Source organism: Neofelis nebulosa, chromosome 3 (assembly GCF_028018385.1).
Source record: "Neofelis nebulosa isolate mNeoNeb1 chromosome 3, mNeoNeb1.pri, whole genome shotgun sequence".
Taxonomy (NCBI): Eukaryota; Metazoa; Chordata; class Mammalia; order Carnivora; family Felidae; genus Neofelis; species Neofelis nebulosa.
The window spans coordinates 206,371,105-206,391,160 of NC_080784.1; the positions used below are offsets into that span (position 1 = coordinate 206,371,105).

At 55.2% G+C, this 20,056-nt stretch overlaps 1 protein-coding gene across 2 annotated transcripts in view; it reads left to right on the forward strand.

The window, feature by feature from the left end:
- Positions 1 to 20,056, forward strand: part of LETM1 (leucine zipper and EF-hand containing transmembrane protein 1) — a 41,011-nt gene that overhangs the window by 4,570 nt on the left and 16,385 nt on the right. For both annotated transcript variants that reach the window (XM_058723220.1, XM_058723219.1), the window contains exons 2-6: positions 886 to 946; positions 6,461 to 6,911; positions 14,185 to 14,328; positions 14,895 to 15,032; positions 15,685 to 15,888. In XM_058723220.1, the coding sequence (XP_058579203.1) occupies positions 886 to 946; positions 6,461 to 6,911; positions 14,185 to 14,328; positions 14,895 to 15,032; positions 15,685 to 15,888 (998 nt within the window). The remainder of the gene's footprint in view (positions 1 to 885; positions 947 to 6,460; positions 6,912 to 14,184; positions 14,329 to 14,894; positions 15,033 to 15,684; positions 15,889 to 20,056) is intronic.

The following is a 20,056-nucleotide window of genomic DNA, read 5'->3' on the forward strand; positions in this document are numbered from 1 at the left end:
TGGGAGCAGCTTGGATCTGCCCTGCCTGGTCTGCTCCGAGCTTGTCCAGGAGTCGGCACCTGTCCCCTGCCGTGCCTGTCTTCTCTCCTCCCTTCTCACGCTGGCTCCCCGAGTAAGGTCTCGGCACCCCAAGCCCGCTCTGTGCACTCCTGCTGCCTGAGGGTCTTAGGGTGCTGGCCCGCCTTTCCAGCCCTGCTCTGCCCTGCCAGCACGGTGCCTGTGGCCCTGCCGCCCCAGGGTTGCCAGTGCCTGTCTCGCCCCCTCCACCGCTTGTGTCCGCAGCACAGGGTCTGAGCACAGGTCGTGTGACTGGACTTGGAATTTATGCTCAGGGAAAGTGTCAAAACTACACGAAAATCCTAAAAGCGTGCTGTACGCTCAGCGGTAGTGTTTATCCAAGATACGGTTTACTTGCGGTGTTTGGTCTACGAGTGGTTCTCATAACCCTCGCCCTCCTGTGGGCAGAGAAGTTGGGGGACCCTTTGGATCAGGCCCTTGCTTGCCCTGTGGGGCTGTCTGTGCACTGGGGGGTCCCGTGCAACTGCGCATCAGCTGGAGCGAGTAGGGAGGGGTCCCGCCTGGGGAGACCTTCAGGCCCGGGCTCTGGGCCCTGGGCTGGTGGAACCCGGTGTCCCCGGTAGGGGTGCGTGAGGCCAGGGGCTGCCTCAGGTCCCCCTTCTTCCCTAGAGCTACCCCAAGACACCGTGTTCCTAATGTGTCCCTTCACTTAGCAACACCCTGAAACCTTCCGGCACTCAGAACACGCTTCCAGACACTTACTCTGTGAAAGACACGGGGCACCCTTTCAGACTCTAAAAGGTGGTGTTGGTATAAAACGCCTGGTTTGACACTAATTTTCTTGCTTTTTCTTTGTCTTTGTCATAGGTAGTCTGGGAGAGCCCGCTTGTCTCAGTTGTGCCAACGCCGTGGGGTTGATAAGCCACTTGTAAGTAAATCGTCACTTATCGTCCTTCTGTAAGCGGGAGCTTGGAAGTGCTCGAGTGACATGTGACTCCTGATTGTGGGGAGACAGTACCTCCTGCTTTGCTGTTTTTGTTTTTCTTTCTTTTCACCCTTTATCTTTTCATTTTGAAACATAACCACATGTTAGTGGGTCTTTGGAAAATAAACATTCATAATTTCAGTGTCTGTTACAAATATTATTAGCATTTTGATGTATTTTATTCCGGTCTTTTGTTCACGCATCTGTTTTTTATTTGTTTATTTAAATGCTTTTAATTTAGTTTTGCGAGAGTGTGAGCAGGGGAGTGGCAGAGATGGGGGGGACAGACGATCGCTCTGTGCTGATGTCAGCAAGCCTGACGCGGGGCTTGAACTCACAAACCGTGAGATCCTGACCTGAGCCGAAGTTGAGCATCTGACTTCCCACTGAGCCACCCAGACGCCCTCACACGTCTGTTTTGGGAAGCTGTGCTGGGTACTTCGCACCGCGTGCTTTGCCCTGCTCACACGGCTGCTGTTTTCAGTGGCTTTTCATGGACTTTGCAAAAAGACGTTGGGTGCTCCACGCAGCATTGCAGGTGTGGGGCTCCCTCAGTGAACACACTAGACCCTCGCTTGAACCCCATTTGGTCCTTCACAGAGCGTCATGTTGAGCGAGTGGTGGCCGCAGGGCTTACTTACCCGCACCTGGTTCTGGGGATATGTCTGGAGTGTGGATTTAGCCCTTCCCTCTGGTGAGAAGTCTGTGATACTGTTGTGAGGCTTGGAGGGCTTCCTGGAGGGAGTGGCATCCACTCTTCCCTGTCCGCTGTCGCAAATGGACTTGAACTTCTTTCAGGGTTCCTGTTCTCTCCCACCTGCATTCCCTCTGCCCAGCATCCCTGAGCACAGTTTCTTTCTGATCCCCCTCACCTACGTGGTGGGATGCCCAGACCTTTCTTCCTGATACCAGGCCCTTGTCCCAGACACCCAGAGTGGAGCCTGTCTTTCCCTTCCATCCCTGATTCTCCCTGTTGGAGAGTGCAGGACCCCCTTCCCAGGTGCCATCCAGGTGGCCCCTCACAGCGTCTTGCCCATGGAACCATGGGGGCTTTTAAGTTTTTTTTACTCGTTTGAGATCGTTAATTTGTTACCTCATCTGGAGAGGGGCCCCTGAGTGGCTTGGCTCAGTCAGTTAAGCGTCCGACTTCGACTCAGGTCATGATCTCACGGTCCGTGGGTTCGAGCCCCACAGTGGGCTGTGTGGTGACAGCTCCGAGTCTGCTTGGGATTCTCTCTCTCACTCCCTGTCTCTCTGCCCCTCTTTTGCTTGTCTCTGTCCCTCTCTCTAAATAAATAAATATTTTTTTTTAACAGACCTTTTTTCTCCCTCAGGTGAAGGTCACTTTCTTTGTGTAGGTCACATGCATTAATTGAAGGCAGTTCCCAGACGTGTTGGATTTGGTCTCGTTAATGGACCTCTTGTCTCATTTTTTGAGTGGTTATTGCTGGCACGTAAGTTACCAGCTGTCTTGTGTCCAACCACTTCTCGCAGCTCCCTTTACTAGGTTTCAGCTCCTTCTGTAACACCTTTCCTTAGTGGTGGGGGTGGTCCTGGGACGTGGCCATAGTAACAACGAGCGTTTCTTCCTCTGTCTAGCTCTTGCTTCTGATGCGTTTGGGTTCTGTCCGCAGCCGGGTCTCGCCAGAAGAGCTGCAGGCGAGAAGTGTCTAGTGTTGAGTCTGGAAGGTTGGCTTTTGTTTCTAGTACTCTCTGCTGTGTCTTTTTATTCGTAGTGCGCTAAAATGTTTTTATTAGGAATAGTGTTGAATTTTTCAGGCACCTTTTAAGAGTCAAATGTACCTGCATTTAATATTCATATTAAAATATAAGCACTCTGTGCTTTATTAACATGAATTTTTATAAGTTAACAATTTTTAGAAAATTAAACACTTTTTTTTACAAAGTTAAGCAATGAGGGGCACCTGGCTGACTCAGTCTGTGGATCATATGACTCTTGATTTCAGGGTCGGTCATGAGTTCAGGCCCCACGTTGGGTGTAGATTACTTAAAAATAAGTGAAATAAAATTATAGGTAAAAAAAAGAAAAAAAGGAAAGTTACATAATGAGAACTATAAAGCTGTTTTGCTGAACTCATGCATTTGAAATGAGCAGTTATAGGTGAGAGTTGAAGTTTTATATCACATCCAGCGCACGTTACTTGTTATTTTGATGGCACAGATGAGTACCGGTGACCCTTGAACAAGAACGCAAGGCGGGGCTGGGGGCGCTGGCCCCTCCCTGTGCAGTCGAAAGTGCACCTGTAACTTTTGACTTCCCTGAAACTTAGCTACTGACAGCCTGCTCTTGACCGGAAGCCTTGCTGAACATAAAGAGTCAATTGACACGTGATTTGTGTATGTATCATATGCTGTAGTCTTACAATAAAGCAAGCTAGACAAAAGAAAACTTAAGAAAATGGTTAGGAGGAAACGCTTACGGGACTGTCCCGTGTTTATGAAAAAGCCTCGGCGTGGACGCGGTCCCGGCACAGAAGTCCGTGCGTGGCGCGGGCCTGTGTGGTGGCGGCGCCCCGTGAGGGGGTCTGTCATCTCAGTTTTCAGCTCTGGTGGTCCCGACCCCAGAGCGTGAGCGGCTGCGGAGTTTCTGATCCAGGACCACTCGATCGATGGGCGTTATCTAGCTGCCCTTGACCACCTTTATCCTAAAAGTGAAGGCAGAGAGGGAGTCCAGTAAAGTGCAGCCCCTTGGTCGCAAAGCCCCCCAAGCACAGGGGGTCGTTCGGCGGGAGGACGGGGCTGCCGTGAGGCTCTCGGGCTCCTGCATGGGACCACTCGGAGGATTGGTGGCGGGTGCTTGCCTGGCCCCCGGAGTGTCCTGCAGGGTGCACTGGGTGCCACAGGGCCTGGAGGGCGCTGACAGGGGTCCCAGTGCCGTGGGCGGCGGCCTCCCCTTCCCCAGCTGAGGGGCACCTCGTCCTGCGGGCAGCGTCACCTCTTGTCTCTGGGCAGAGAGGCACCCTGCGCTTCGGGAACCATTCCTCCTGGTCCTGGGACCGGTGGCTTTATTGTCCACCTCTGCTTCCCTTGCTTGTTGCCGCTGTCACCGCCCTTGCTGACGCCATGTCCCTGAAGAACTGAACGTGGCACGTTGAGGGTTGGCGCCCTCTGTGGCCCAGCCGTAGGCCGTTGTCTGGGTGGGCTGTCCCCTTGGGAGGGGGACATGTCAGGTGGCCCGCAGGTGTTGTGCCTGTGGCATCTTTTCAAGGGTCCAGAAGGTGCTGTGGGGAGAGCAGGCCTGGGTCCCTCTGCCTGCCATCCTGTGTTCGTGCGGCTGATGCCATGAGGCCCGGGAAATGCTCTGACCCGCGAACCACTCCTCTGCCAGGTGCTGTTTAGGACTTCTCTCCTTTTTTTTAAGATTTCATTTTTCTTTTCTTTTCTTTTCTTTTCTTTTCTTTTCTTTTCTTTTCTTTTCTTTTCTTTTCTTTTCATCTGTTTATTAGAGAGAGAGAGAGAGAGAGAGAGGAAGGATACCAGGCGGGCTCCGTGCTGTTAGTGCAAAGCCCATTGTGGGGCTCGATCTCGCAAACTGAGAATTCACAAACCCCATGATCAAGAGTCGCATGCTTGGGTGCCTGGGTGGCTCAGTCGCTTGAGTGTCTGACTCTTGATTTCTACTTGGATCACAGAGGTTGGGCTCTGTGCTGTGTGTGGAGCCTGCTTAAGATTCTCTCTCTCTCTCTCTCTCTCTCTCTCTCTCTCTCTCTCTGCCCCTTTCCCTTGCTCATACTCTCTGTCTTCAAAAAAAAAAAAAAAATTTTTATGCTTTTTGAAAACAGCTAAACCTTTCTGGGTAGAATATTGGTAATATTCGTTTCTAGCGTGCTTGAAGATAGCCAGATCCCGGAGCCTCACTGGCCCCAGTGGATATGCTGGGTGCCTTTCAGCTTGCTGTGTTTTCGCGAGTCTCTGCTTTCGCCTGTTGGCTGTGCTGTCCAGCGCCGACATCACGCCTTCTTGTGGAAGCCACTTGCTTCCTTGTTCGTTGAGTGTCGGGAGCCTGGATCATTAAGTTCGACAGAGACAGGATGGCAGGCTGATCCCTGCATCAGGAGGTGAGGCTGAGGCACAGAAGGCACAGTCTGTGGCCACAGTCCCACAGCCGCAAGTGACCGAGCGGGTCTGCTGTGCTCTGTGCAGCCTGTCCCTCGGCAGCTCTGACCCAGTCAGGGCAGGGTGGGTTCAAGGCCGCGCCCTTCCCGCTCAGGTGTTGACTGTGGGGCTCTGGGGCTCACGGCACAGGACTGACCCTGCCCTTTGAAGGCAGGAGGCCGTTGAGGGGTTGCTCGATGGGTGGTGGGTGGTGCCCTGTGCCAGCTGCACCCACGTGATGCAGGCTGTGAACCGAGGCGGGCACGCCTCTGGCTGTCCTTCAGCATTCCCCACCTGTAAGAGGTACAGCTGGACCAGATGTTCCCTGGCTTCCTCCAGCCCCGATTGGCAGCTGCCAGCTCCCTGGTGGGTGTCGTGTGCACCTGGCGCTCTGGGTACTTCACGTGTCTATTACTGCACACATTTACAGAGGACGCTCACGAAGCACAGAGAGAGGTTAATTAACTTGCCCGAGGTCTCAGCATTAAGTAGTGGATTGGAATTTGGGATGGGGCAGGCAGCTGCGGAGCCCCGGTCCCGTGAGATGCTCCAGCCGATGGGAAGAGGCTGGGCTTGTGTCGGTTATGAGCACGAGCCTATGAGCTGACTTGGAGCCTGTGGCCTCCCGGGGGTGGGGGGAGCGTCGTCCAGTGTGACGGGTGGGGTACGAAGGAGATCCCGGGGCTCCAAGAGTCGTGCAGGTAAGGTGTTCCAGCGCTGGATGTCATCGAGGCTCTGGGCTGAGCAGAAGCAGCAGCGTGGGGAAGACGGAGGAGCGGGTCCGGGGCGTGATTCGTTGGGTTTTCGCCACTTGGTACGAACGTCTCTGCTGGACAGTGCACGGGTTTGGGTCCCCGTGGATTTGAGCGTCCTCGCTAACTTCCGAGGCTCGCTCAAGAACTGCAGATCTTCGTAGAAAGTCACCTGGTAGGGAACGGACCTCCCTGCCCTGCCTCCACCCCCCCCAATTCCCCAAGTCTGGGAAGCCACCTGGGAGACCTGCCCCGAGGTCGGTTCTGTAGTCCGGGGGTCAGGGGCCAAGCTCTGCTGTTTGTGTCCAATCTGCCCTTCCTTCGAGCCCCCGGCCCCTTGGTGCCCTGGTGCCACCTGTGAGCCCACGGGGGCCGACCGCTCTCAGTCCCTCGCACAAGCCCCTTCCCAGCAGCCCCTCTTCCTCCTGATGTGTTTCCCGGGCACGCAGACGCGGTGGGGAGTCGGTGTCGGTGCTGGGAAGATTGAGTGTCTGTGTGGTTGTGACGCAGCCTGGCCCGTGTCGCGCTTGCAGGTTTGAGGTGCCAGGAGGTCGCCCCTCATCGCTGTTTTCCTCTCTCTCTCTTCAAGGAATGTCTCGTTTCGCTGCTGCACTCCTGCCCACCCCGTGTACCTGTCCTTCAGGACCGATCCCCGTGGCTGCTGGACTGCGAGGCCCGGGCGCGTGTGCTCGGTGGCCCGAGTGCCGTGGGCCCCCGCCCCCGCTGGCCTGTTGGTCACAGGTCCTCAGTTCCTCCCCACGCGCTGCTGGCACTCCACGCCCCCACTGGGTGACGACTCTGTGGTGGAGAAGTCCCTCAAGTCCTTGAAGGACAAGAACAAGAAGCTGGAGGAGGGAGGCCCCGTGTACAGCCCCCCGCCGGAGGCGACCGTGAGGAAGTCCCTGGGGCAGAGGGTCCTGGACGAGCTGAGGCACTATTACCATGGCTTCCGCCTGCTCTGGATCGACACGAAGATTGCGGCGCGCATGCTCTGGCGGGTCCTCCACGGCCACAGCCTCACCCGCAGGGAGCGCAGGCAGGTAACGGGCGCTCGGCAGCTCCCGGTCGGGCCGCCTCTTACGTGCTTTCAAATACTTCCGGGGCTTTCCTTCTGCCACTTGTGGTTAGAAGATAATAATAACAACAGGAAACTCTAACCGTGAACCTCCCTGTACCACCGCTGATAATCTCTCGGTGCCTCCGCGGCCAGAGGGCCTCACACACCCCGTCTGTGGTCTCCCGTCGCTCTGGCCTTGTGCCACCGCGTCGGCCTTCTTTCCTGTCGGAGGCCTGTGCCCACCCCAGCGGACTTCTTTTGCAGGGTAGCTGCCTTTTCTGTCTCGTTGCTTTCCAGATGTCTGTCTTTAGGGCTGTGCTTCTCCCTCTGTGAGCTGGGTCTTACTTGTTGGCTCTCAGCTCCTGACTCAGGTCTCACCTCTGTCATCGGCTCCAGAACCTGCCCGCCCACCGGCTCTTTAGCTGCCGGGAGCTCTGGTTCAGCATTCCGTACACCAGCTTTCTCCGCCATTCACCAGCTCTTTTATTTTTAAACCTGTTTCTTCATGTTTATTTATTTGGAGAGAGAGTGAGCGTGAGCAGGGGAGGGGCAGAGAGAAAGGGAGAGACAGAATCCAACTCGGGCCCCTTACTGTCAGCCCAGAGCCTGACTCGGGGCTTGAGCCCACGAACCGCGAAATCTTGATCTGGGCCAAAATCAAGAGTCGGACGCTTAACCGACTGAGCCAGCCAGTCACCTCTGCCCTTCACCAGCTCTTGAAAAAAGATTGTTCCTATTTTTCAGGAGCTCAGACCTTCTGGGTGTCGTATTTTGCCTGAAATAACTGACAGTTACACTGTGGACTTTTCTTTCTCCCCTTCTTGCTCTTTTCTGGTGAGTCCCCAGGGGCCAAGGGGCAGCTTTAAGTTCTCAGTGGCCTAGGATTCTCCGAGGAAAGGTGCAGAAATGTCTCTTCCCTGGAAGTTGACTGCCAGAAGATTCCTTTGTGAGAAAACAAGGACTTGACTTTAACGCAACCTGGGGAGTTGGCCGTTATGTGTGAGAGTTCCTCTGGCTTCTGATTTCATACGTGTTCTCAAGAACTTCTGGAGAACCTGGGTCGTGGTTGTTTGACTGGCTGGGATTTCCCCTGGGATGCCACGTTAGAAGGGAGCAGATGGAGAATTGAAAGAAGGATAGTTGTATTGGAATTTCAGGATCATCCTGTTAGTGTCTTTCGGATGTTGATGACGAGGCGTGTTGTTGAGTTAATCACAATGTAATGCTTTATATCCTGGACTCCCGTGCACTGCTCCTCTACCCCGCGAGAGCTGTGTGCATTTGCTGCTTCCGTGAGGATGATGAGACTTCATAAGAACAAAAACAAAAGAGTGGGAGCAGATGAGCACGTCCCAGCTAGAGGTCCCAGGGAGAGGCCCCAGCGAGAGGTCCCAGGGAGAGGTCCCAGCGAGAGGCCCCAGGGAGAGGTCCCAGCGAGAGGTCCCAGCGAGAGGTCCCAGGGAGAGGCCCCAGCGAGAGGTCCCAGGGAGAGGCCCCAGCGAGAGGTCCCAGCGAGAGGCCCCAGGGAGAGGTCCCAGCGAGAGGTCCCAGCGAGAGGTCCCAGGGAGAGGTCCCAGCGAGAGGTCCCAGGGAGAGGCCCCAGCGAGAGGCCCCAGGGAGAGGTCCCAGCGAGAGGTCCCAGGGAGAGGTCCCAGCGAGAGGTCCCAGCGAGAGGCCCCAGGAAGAGGTCCCAGCGAGAGGTCCCAGCGAGAGGTCCCAGCGAGAGGTCCCAGGGAGAGGCCCCAGCGAGAGGTCCCAGCGAGAGGCCCCAGCGAGAGGCCCCAGTGTGCATATGGACTTGGCAGTGGTAGCACATGCGAGAGGCTTTGTGGGGCTGTGCTTTCTTCTCCTTGTTTCAGGGCCTTCCAGGTGATTTGAATTTGAACAAAATGTTGGCATATAGAAGAGTGACTCTTACAATTAGGTTATTTACAAAGGCAAGCGGTTGTAAAATAATTTGTAAGAGTCATTTAAGTGGAAGATTTGAAATGTGAATTTAACTCTTGCTGTTGTCGTGAAGCAGAATTCACCAGACGTTGGGTTGTTCCCCCCTCAGGGAACGTGAGCTGGGTTTGGACCACTGTGAGACAAGTTAGCTGTACCCCACTGGCGGGGCGTGGTTGCCATGGTGATCCTCAGTCCAGAGGAGGCGCAGTCCAGACACCTGTTGTATGTGCTTGGCCGAGGCTCCAATGGGGCGAAGGTGCCATCTGTGGGATTATGACTGACCACCTCTGAGTCGGAATCCTGCCCAGACAGAATGATAGGACAGCGCCACGGGGCCTCGATGGCCTCGGATGGCTGGTCCCCCCCCGGCCCTGCCGGCTGGCCCTGGTGCGTCGGGACCAGGGTTGGGTGCCGAGAGCCCCTCGTCCTGGGCAGCAAGGCCGCCCCCTTGCCTGTCATGCAGCGCACGTTCGTGGGGAACCTGGTGCTTTAAACCATTCGTGGACGACCGGTTTCTGAGTGGTGGCTTCCCACATAGCACAGCAGCTCCCTCACTGCGATCAGCTGAAAGTCAGCCCTCCTTAAAAAAAAATGAAATGTGAATTTAAGGTCACAACTGTTGAATGCATGCTGATCATGTTAAACAGAGAATGACAGAAATGTCTGAGGATTACTGTGGAATAGAAGTATTGGGAAAGTAGTTTTGCGTTATGACCTTGGGCCCCGTGGACCTGCAGGGTTTGGAAGGACTGTTTCTGTCCCCCAAATGCTCACAGCAGAGTCAGCGCACCCTGGAGATGCCTCTCGGTGGCAGTGTGAACGTTGCAGCAGGGAGGATGGAGAAGCAGGGCTGAGGTCTGGTCACGGCGTGCGTCTGTTGACAAGCGTCCGGCGGCCGTGCAGGCAGACTCTGTCCCGTTACCGGCCTGCGTTCGCGCTCAGTTAGCCGAGTGTTCCTTTAGGTGCCTCAGCACCGTGCGGGGGGCTGCAGCCGGGACCTGGCCGGCGCGCTCCCGGGGGCTCTGGGGAGCCGAGGGTGGGGGGCCTTCGGGAAGGGGCTCCTCCTTCCAGAGCTTTCCCAGCACGTGCTTGCTTAAGCTGAAGCACGTCGGAGGGCTGATGGCTTCATCTGCAGCGATGCTCTTGGGACGGTTAAACCGCTCGCCGGTCCTCCTTTGACGCCGGGTATGTGGTTGGGGGTCACCGAGGCTTCTCCGAGGCCCCACAGTGAGTGTTACGTCCTCAGAGGCTCTGGCTGCACCAGCCTGCTCTCATCTGGTCCTTGACCCCTCCTGTGGTCGAGTCTTGTGCTCCAGCAGATGTGGCAGCAGCGACAGCCTGGTAGCAGTGAGCACACTGGGCCCCCAGCCCTTGGCCTCGCTCCTCCCCACGAGGGGGAACCAGGGCTCCTTGGAGACCGAGCTCAGCAACAGCCGGGACAGCAGTGGTACAAGAGGAGGAGCCTGGGTCAGAAAGTAAAGAAAGAACGCGGGCACCTCTGGGCGTGGCCGGTGTGGAATAAAACAGATTTCTTGTTGCATTTCTTTCAACAGTGTTGTGCAGTTCCTTTTTTTCTTAACGTTATTATAAATAGGTTTTTTTGTTATAAAATAAACAACCTAAAATTTACCCTTTGATCCATTTTTAGGTCTGTGCTTCTGCGGCACTGAGGACCTTCCCAGTGTCGTGAACGTCCCTACCACCCATCTCCAGAACCCTGCCGTCTCCCCAAACTGAAACTCTGCCCCCGTTGCACACTCACTCTGCACCCCCTTCCGCCAGCCCGACACCCACCACCTCCCTTCTGTCTCCGTGATCTGACTCCCCTGGGGCCTCACATAAGGGAGGTCACAGAGCATCCGTCCCTTCGTAACTGGCTAATTGCACTTAGTCTACTCGGAGTTCACCCGTGTGGCGGCAGGCGGCAGGAGTCCTCTTTTGAGGCTGAGGCTGAGTAGCACTCCATTGGGTGGACGGACCACACTTTCTCACCTGTCCATGAGTCACGGACACTGGGTTTCTTCCGTCTGTTGGCTCGTGTGGGTGAACAGAGCTTTTAAAATTTCGGTCTCCGTGTGTTGATTGCTAGTACAGGTGACCCTTGAACAACACAAGTTCGAACTGTGTGGGTCCATCTCTATGTGGGTTTATTTTTTATAAATACACGAACATGGAAAAAATATGAAAACGTATACGCTACTATAAATGTACTTTCTCTTAAGATTTTCTTAACGTTTCCTTTTGTCTGGCCTTATTGAAAGAATGCAGCATATGATACCTACAACATACAAAGTGTGTGTTAATTGTTTACGTATCGCTAAGGATTCTCGTCAACAGTAGGCTATTAGGCTCTTAGTAGTTAAGCTTTGGGGGGATCCAAATTTACGCGAGGATTTTTGACTGTATGGGAGAGTCAGTGCCCCTAACCCTGTATTGTTCAAGGGTCAATCGTATATAGAAATACAACTAATTTTTACGAAGCTTTTTTAAATGTTTGTTTATTTTGAGAGGGGGAGAGAATCCCAAGCAGGCTCCGTGCTGTCTGTGGAGAGCCTGATGTAGGCCCCGAACTCACAAACTGTGAGATCATGACCTGAGCCAAAGTCAAGAGTCGGACACTCAGCTGACTGGGCCACCCAGGTGCCCCCACAACTGATTTTCATATATTGATCTTATATCTTGCAGAGTCACCAGAGATGGTTGTTCTGGGATCTTTTTTGTTTCTTTGTTACTGTTTTTAAAGATTTTACATTTGTTTTGTAAACATTTGTTTTCCCATTTTTGTGAGCATTTGTAATCTTTTGTAAAGATTAACATTTTTTAATTTTTTTTTTTTTTTTTTTAACATTTTTTATTTATTTTTGGGACAGAGAGAGACAGAGCATGAACGGGGGAGGGGCAGAGAGAGAGGGAGACACAGAATCGGAAACAGGCTCCAGGCTCCGAGCCATCGGCCCAGAGCCTGACGCGGGGCTCGAACTCACGGACCGCGAGATCGTGACCTGGCTGAAGTCGGACGCTTAACCGACTGCGCCACCCAGGCGCCCCAAAAATTAACATTTTTTAAAAAAACATGTATTTTGAGAGAGAGAGAGAACGAGAGAACGCAAGCGGGGGATGGGCAGAGAGCGGGAGACAGAGGATCCACAGTGGGCTCCGTGCCGACAGCAGAGAGCCTAGTGCAGGGCTTGAATTCGTGAACCTCGATATCATGTCTTGACCCCTAAACATTTTACTTTTAAGTGATCTCTACACCCAACATGGGGCTCGGATTCACAATCCCAAGATCAAGACTCATATGCTTCACCAGCTGAGCCAGCCAGGTGACCCTCTGGTATCTTTTTTGTAAATTCCATCAGAGTTTTTATCAGGAATGGATTTTGGGTTTTGTCAAATGCTTTTTCTGCATCTGTTTAGATGATCATACGGTTTTCCGCTGATTAAATGTTTGAGGTTGTAAGATGAGATTAAAAGGCGAGACCTAACTACATGCAGTCTGCAAGAAACACCCCTTAAATGTGAAGACACAAATAGGGGCGTTGGGGTCGCTCAGCCAGTGGAGGCTGTGACTCTTGATCTTGGGATTGTGAGTTCGAGACCCACGTTGGGTGTAGAGAGGGCCTAAAAACAAATCTTAAAAAAAAAAGTAGAGACACAAATAGATTCAAAGTGAAATAATGGGAGAAGGTAAGTGCTGCTAACGGCAGTCGGAAGAAAGCTGATGTGGCCACCTTAATATCAGACTGAGGTGATTTCATAGCAAAGGTGCCCAGGGATGAAGAAGGTCATCCTGGCATTTAACATTTCATAATGTCAAAGGGGTGCAGTCATCGAAAGGACATAACATGCCTAAGCATTTGTGTGTGTCATGGCAGAAGCCAGATGCCAAAGAATGTCTTCTACGGTCCTATGTAAGCAAACTTAGAGAAACAAATCGATTTACTGTTTTCCTGGGGCTGAGGGTTGAAATGGACTGCGGATGGACATAGGGCACTTGATGGTATGATGACAGTGTGCTAAAGGTGGATTTTGGTGATAGTTTCACAAGCTGTAAATTTACCAAGAATCATTGAATTACACACTCACAGTGGGTGAATGTCACAGAATGTAAATTCAACCTTGATAGAACTGCTGAAAAAAAATTAAGGAGGAATGTCAGAAAATACAGACACCAGCTTGAAGGGCCTCTTCTGGGACCATTTGAGCATAAAAGTAAAAATAGTAATAAATTGTAAGCAAGTGAAAAAGTACAGGAATCCGTGAGTCTGTTTTGATGACAGATAGAAAAGTGAACGGGCAAGGTTTGTACGTGGGAAGACAGGCTCGAGGTCGGGGTCCCTGTTCCATGACCCCTGGAGCAGAGACTGGTTTGGGAAGAGCTGGGGTGAGTGCTGCCCAGGGAGAAGAGCCTCAGGTGTCTCCTCCACAAAGTGCTGGGGAGGGGACCCTCTGGCCGGGTGGTCACAGTGCGCACCACCACGGGGCAGGTGGCTCCCAACTGCCGCGAAGGGCCGCCAGGATCTGGGGAGTGGCGCCCCGGCGGGAACATGCCACTTGACCGTCATAAGTGTCAGAAGAGGCCAAAACGAAGCGTTTCTAGGAATGACCTCACTTTTCCGGAGACGTGTAGTTAACGACAGTGGAAATGCACACCTCGACCGGCACGAGCATGCATCTCGGTTCCTGTGAGCCTAGGCAGCTTGGGGTCAAAGGTGTTGACTGAGTAGACTGAAGAGAAGGCTGCCTGGGGACCCAGCAGCGAGTGTCCGCTGAATGTCACTCAGGGGCTTTCGATGCTTTCAACTTGTGAATGTCTTCACTGGTGTCAGCAGTAGTGGGGTCACGTCAAGGAAGCGTTGGGTTTTGGCCTAAGTGTTGCCGTGTGGTCAGACCCTCTCGAGAAACAGCCGTGACGCTCTCTCTGCGGGCTGTTTGTGGCCGGCGGTGTGGCCACAGCCTTCCCTGGCGACCTCGACCTGCTACTCTCATCCGGCTGGCTTCCGAGTTCAGGGGGCAGCGCGGTGTCTGCGTCAGGCTGTCTCCGCAGAGCGGGACCCCTGGTGGACGGGGCGAGAAGGGATGGGCGGTCCACTCCCCACGCCGGCTTCCGCCCCTCCTAGCCTTTCTGAAGGCTGTCTTCCCGCGGTGTGGACGCTGGAGAAACAGATGCCTTTGGGAGCAGCGTGCTGGGCTGTCGGGACTTAGCGCCCTCGCCGACCCCCATCGGGCTTGGGCTGCCGTCGCGCCCCTGACGGTCGTTGTGAGCGGTGTTGATGCCTCACCCCCTGCTCCCTTCCACCTTTTCCCAGTTTCTCCGGATATGCGCTGACCTCTTTCGCCTGGTCCCCTTCCTGGTCTTTGTGGTGGTGCCGTTCATGGAGTTCCTGCTCCCTGTCGCCGTGAAGCTCTTCCCCAACATGTTGCCGTCCACGTTCGAGACCCAGTCCATCAAGGTGACGGGGCGTCGGGGCCATGAGCTCGTTTCAGAGCAAATTTGGACGTAGTTACAACATCTGCGTTGTTTGTGACTGACGTTCAGATGGTCGATGGTTTTGAAGTTGTATGTTTTCTTCCTAATTTGGTCATGCTGTGCTGTCATTAGTAGACGGTGGGTTACGGAGTTGTTTTTCTTTGAATGTGTTTTAAAGTACGGTTTCTGTAGCCCACTGTCCTTCAGGCCATGGGGAGAGGCCGCCCGTGGGCGGTGCGACCTGCGGAGGGCAGGGCCCATCTGCTGTCCCCGCAGTCACAGTGTTGTTTCACTCACGGCCCAACGGCCCACAAAGCTTAAAGCTTCAGCGGCCGGTCCCTGCCCTGAGGGGCCCCACAACTGTCTTCTCAGGCCCCGAACTGGAAGCGCAAGTCTGGGAAGGCACAGTCCCCGGGGGGAGCGCGCGCCGCTCGGGAAAGTGGGGGAGGTGCCGGGCTGAGGGGTAAAGCGGACCCCGTGCTGGGTGGAAGCAGGCGGGGGCCGGGGTGCGGGCCAGGGGAGGGTAGCACCCCCTCTTTGACCTCACAGGAGGAGAGGCTGAAGAAGGAGCTGCGGGTCAAGCTGGAGCTGGCCAAGTTCCTCCAGGACACCATCGAGGAGATGGCCCTGAAGAACAAGGCAGCCAAGGGGAATGCCACCAAAGACTTCTCCGTGTTTTTCCAGAAGGTGCTGTGATGCTTCAGAGCCCTGGGGGCCTCAGCCCTGCGGTCCCGAGTGCCGGGTAGAGCCTCAGGGCCACCCCGTCTTACATAGGGGAACGCCTCCCGTCCCTCTTGTTCACTGGTCTGCGGGATGCGGGGGTGGAGCCCCCAGTTGGCCATGGGCTGGTGCCCTAGGGGGTTTAACCCTGCTCGGGGATGTTGGTTGGGCCTGCTGTCCTGAGCTTGCTGACATCAGAATTATTTGCCTGTGGCTCCGTTCTTTGCAGCAGCCCCAGGGGAGGCAGAGTTCAGTAGATTCGGAACTAAGACCCTGCCGTTGTGACGAGCTGGGGGGGCCAGGCTGGGGGGAGGAGGGGATGGGCCCCGAGGCTGCTCCACAGCCACAGCCACGGCTCTGCTGGCATGGGCAGGAAGGGTCCACGAGCGGGAAGGGGGCTGGAAGCTGCAGGGAGGCATCACCCCGGGGGAGCCGGTGCTGGCTGGGCGCCTGGAGCCCTCGAGGGGCTGCTCCCCAGGAGGAGCCTGGTGACCAGGGAGATCCGAAGGGGGGTTGTGGATGGTCTGGGGCACTTCCAGCCGGGGCGTGTGGCCCGAGGCCGTGGGCGGTGCTAGGGAGCCCCCCGCCCAGTGGGTGGCTCGCTTGATTGTTCCCACAGATCCGAGAGACCGGTGAGAGACCCAGCAACGAGGAGATCCTGCGTTTTTCCAAGTTGTTCGAGGACGAGCTGACCCTGGACAACCTGACGCGACCGCAGCTGGTGGCCCTGTGCAAGCTGCTGGAGCTGCAGTCCATCGGCACCAACAACTTCCTGCGTTTCCAGCTCACCATGAGGCTGCGCTCCATCAAGGCCGACGACAAGGTGGGCACCCGCACTCGCGACCACCCTCTCCAGGCACCTGGGGCTCCGGTGTCCTGACCGTAGGAGAGGCGGAGTCACCAGCGGTCCTGTCGTTCCCAGATCGTGGCGGTGGGCACTTTGTGCCTCTGCCCACTGTGGCCTGCGTGCACACACCCAGCGTGCGCGTGCGTCCCCTGGAATGACGTTGGAACCGCACGGCCCTTACGGTCTGTCCCCTGGTGTGACATTAGGAGACCTGCCCATGTCGCTAAGTATTTGTTGAAAAGGTGAATTTTAGCGGTTGCCTGATGTTTCATGGTGTGGACACGTCGTGATTTATTCACCGGTACCTTAGCTAACGTTTTGCCCCCCTAAGCAGCGCTGTGATAAACGTCTTTTGGCAGCTCTTTCTGCCCACGGGTCCTGTCCCCGTGCTTTAATAAAATCATCTTCTTGCACCAAAAAACAAAACAGAAGCCACCCTCTTTTGACACAGATTTTTGTTACCGATCTTTGACAGTTTTCATAAGAAGAGTGACCTAGGATTGGGGCTCCTGAGGAAGAGGGCAGGAGGTCAAAAGCAACCACCTTGCTCCTAGGGCTGTGCTGACCGCTGTGTCCCCCCACCGGGCCCGCCCACAGCCCAGCGGCCACACTGCATGTGCCCTCCAGTGTGTTTCCGGGAAGAGCTGCTAAACCTCTCCCTTTTCTCCGAGAGTGCCGCTGGCCCCGGAATCTGCGGCGTCTGCTGGCCGAACAGGCACCTCGGAGGTGTCCGGTCTCTTCTCCCGGCCACTTCTCTGTGTTCTCGAACGTGCTCATCATAGTTCGTGTCTGACCACTCCAGTAGCTGTGGTCTGTAGGTCTTTTTGTCCTGTTTGCTTTCTCGGGCTGGTTTGCAGTGTCTCCTTCCTGGACCTAGACGTTGTCTGTGGGAAGTTTCCGAGGTTCCAGGCAGGGCCCACCTGGGTCTGCCCTGCTAGAGAGGGGCCGCTCGGCCTGAGACCACTAACCACGGATCGGGGCCGGCCCTGCTGCCTCTGGTTTGCTCTCCTGACAGAGTGTGGGCTGCAGCAACCCTGTGTCCCTTCCTCACGGTGCCCACTGCGGACCAGAGCCCAGGAGCACCCCCTGCTCTGTGCACATTTCCTGCCCGGCTCCTCGCTTGCGTGCTGCTTAGCCGGACACCCGACGCCAGAGTGTCTCCTGCGCTTCCCTCTCCCTGGGCGGCAGCCTCTTGGCTCTGGCGGGGTGTCTCTGCCTCTGAGCAGGGGCCTTTGGCCTGGACTCTGAGCCTGCACTACGCGTCGGCAAGTGTCGCTGGGTCCCCAGTGACTCACACCCCCGTGGTTGCCCCGTCTTTCCCGGTCTGCGTAATCTTGGTGTCCCCGAGCCCTGTTGTGCTAGCTTTCTGGTGCCTCCGAGCCTGTGTCTGTGTTCGTTTCAGCTGGTTTTTCTAGTAGCTGTCAGCAGGGGTGCCGATCTGGCAAAAACCAGCTCCTTGCCGTAGCTAGAAGTGGCAGGCCATCACTGCGGGTTTGTAGGGTTGAAAGGAAGTCCTTCCTTCGCTGTGTACGCATTGCATCTCGGAAGGCGCTCGGGACACCCACTCTGTGGGCGTGAGGGGGGCTGTCATGGGCAGTCCTCGGGGGGCCACCTCACTCCCCGGGAGCCTGCGTGTGGCTGCCCCCACCTCAGGAGAGGCAGCTAGGGGCAGGTGGCCCCCGGCTGGAGTCCTGGCCACTCCCTTGCTTTGTGACCTTGGACGAATCACAGCTCAGTGCCTCAGAGCCCTATGAAACAGAACAGCCTGCCCTGTCAGGAAGGTGGCCTGGGCCTCCGCTGTCCTGGACGTGAAGTAAAAACCAAATACAAGAAGTCTCTGAGAAGTGGGAGAAGACGACCCTGGGACCCCAGGAACAACCAGGTGGGTCTTCGTGCCCTGGTGCTGAAGGAGCGGCCGCTGAGGCTTGCTGATGAGTGCGGACTCTGGAAGCCCTGACGGGCAGGGCTCTTACCAATAGGGTTGTAAGTTCGAGCCCCACGTTGGGTAGAGAGATTATTTAAAACACACACAAAAACAACCCTGAGAAAAGCCTGCTCCCTCTGGCCAGAGGACAGGAAAGGGGCTCTCCAGGGGCGCCTGGGAGGCTCAGTTGGTTAAGCGTCCGACTCTTGATTTTGGCTCAGGTCATGATGTCACGGTTGGTGAGGTCTCTCTCCCTCTCTCTGCCCCTTCCCCGCTTGTGCTCTCTCTCTCAAAATAAGTAGATAAACTTTTTTTTTTTTTTTTTTTTTTTTAAGGAAAGGGGCTGCCTAGCAGGACAGAAGTCTTCAGACAGTAACGCTCTACTCCAGCCAGACACTAGAGGAAGTAGTCCCCCTACGGTAGGCGCCGGTGGGTGAGGGCTGAGACCTCCACCCTCTTCAGGATGTCACAACTGGGGTGGCGTCAGGGAAAGCTGACGAGGCTGCTCCTTCCTCCCCGGCGGGTGGTAACGAGCTGCCGCTCCGGCCCCCGGAGCACAGTGTCCATAGAGACCAGCAGGGGGCTGGCAGTTCCAAGACCTTCCCTACACACCCCGTGGGGATGGCATCCAGAGGCCAGGTGGGGCCAGCCTGCCCCTGGCAGCCCCGGAGGTGCGTGGAGGGCTCCCCGCTACCCCGGCTTCTCCTCTGGGGCTTGGCGGAGGCTGAATGGGGAGCCTGGCAGCAACGAGGCAGCCCCCTACTTGTTCCAAACTACCACGGGTGTAATTTGTGGGTGTAACCGAGAGGGGGCACAGACAGATCAGCCATCAAAGGGAGCTTGTGACTCACGTTTGTGCTAGAAGCGGGTACAGCCCCTGCTCAGGACCACATGAGACGCTGATGCCCCTGGGGACCAGGAAGCCGGAGCAAGGGAGGACGTGAGACTTGTGTGGTCAGAGTGGCCAGCTGCAGTAAGCGATACGCAGGGCTTAGGCTTTGTGTTCGGAGGGCTTGAGAAAGGGTTCTCACGTCCCCGTGAGAGGAGCCAAGCAGTGGGGCCAGCCCGGAGACCGGAGGTGAGGAAGCACACAGCAGGCCCCAAGTAGCCGCCTGTGGCGCCTCACCGGGCAGCTAGGGAGTGAGCCGCGTGGAGACACAGCCTCCCAGGAGAAAAGAGGAGGAGACGGGCCCCTGGGGGGCTCAGTCGGTTGGATATCAGGTCTTGATTTCAGCTCAGGTCATGATCTCACAATTGGTGAGATCGAGCCCCAGGTCAGCTCCACGCTGTGAGCGCGGAGGATGCTTGGGATTCTCTCTCTCCCTCCCTGCCTCTGCCCCTCCCCTGCTTGCACTGTCTCCCTCTAAATACATAAATAAGCATTAAAAAAGAGGAGGAAGAAAAACCAAATGGAAATTTGGAATTGAAAAATACAATCCAAAATAAAAAGCTCAGTGGATGAGCTCTACAGGAGAAAGGAGAGGACAGGAGACAGGATCAGTGAACTTTTAAGATAAAACTGTAGAAATTGCCCGTTTGGGGCACTGGCTGGCTCAGTTGGAGGAGCGTGCCACTTTTTTTTTTTTTTTTTAATGTTTTATTTATTTTTGAGAGAGAGGGAGACAGAGTGTGAGTGGGGAAGGGGCAGAGAGAGAGGGAGACACAGACTCTGAAGCAGGCTCCAGGCTCTGAGCCGTCAGCACAGAGCCCGAGGCAGGGCTCGAACTCATGAACTGTGAGATCACGACCTGAACTGAAGTCAGACGCTTAACTGACTGAGCCACTCAGGTGCCCCAAGGAGTGTGCGACTCTTGATCTGAGGTTGTGAGTTCAAGCCCCATGTTGGGTATAGAGATCACTTAAATAAATAAAAACTTTAAAAAAATCACCCATTTGAACATCTGAGAAAACAGTTAAAAAACAAGCAGGGTTTCAGCCACCTGTGGGACTAGAGGAAAGCATCTAACATACTCGTCATCGGAGTTCTGCAAAGAGGGGAGGGAGGCTAGAGCTGGGAAGGTGCTTGAAGAAATAACTCCTGAACACTTTCCACATTCAGTAAAAGACCTAAGTCAACACATTTTATTTGTATTTGTTTTTAAAGCTTATGTGTTTTGTGAGAGAGAGCATGCACGCATGCACGAGTGTGTGAGCAGGGTAAGGACAGAGAGAGAGAGAATTCCAGGCAGTGTCCGTGCTGTCATCGCATCGCAGAGCCCG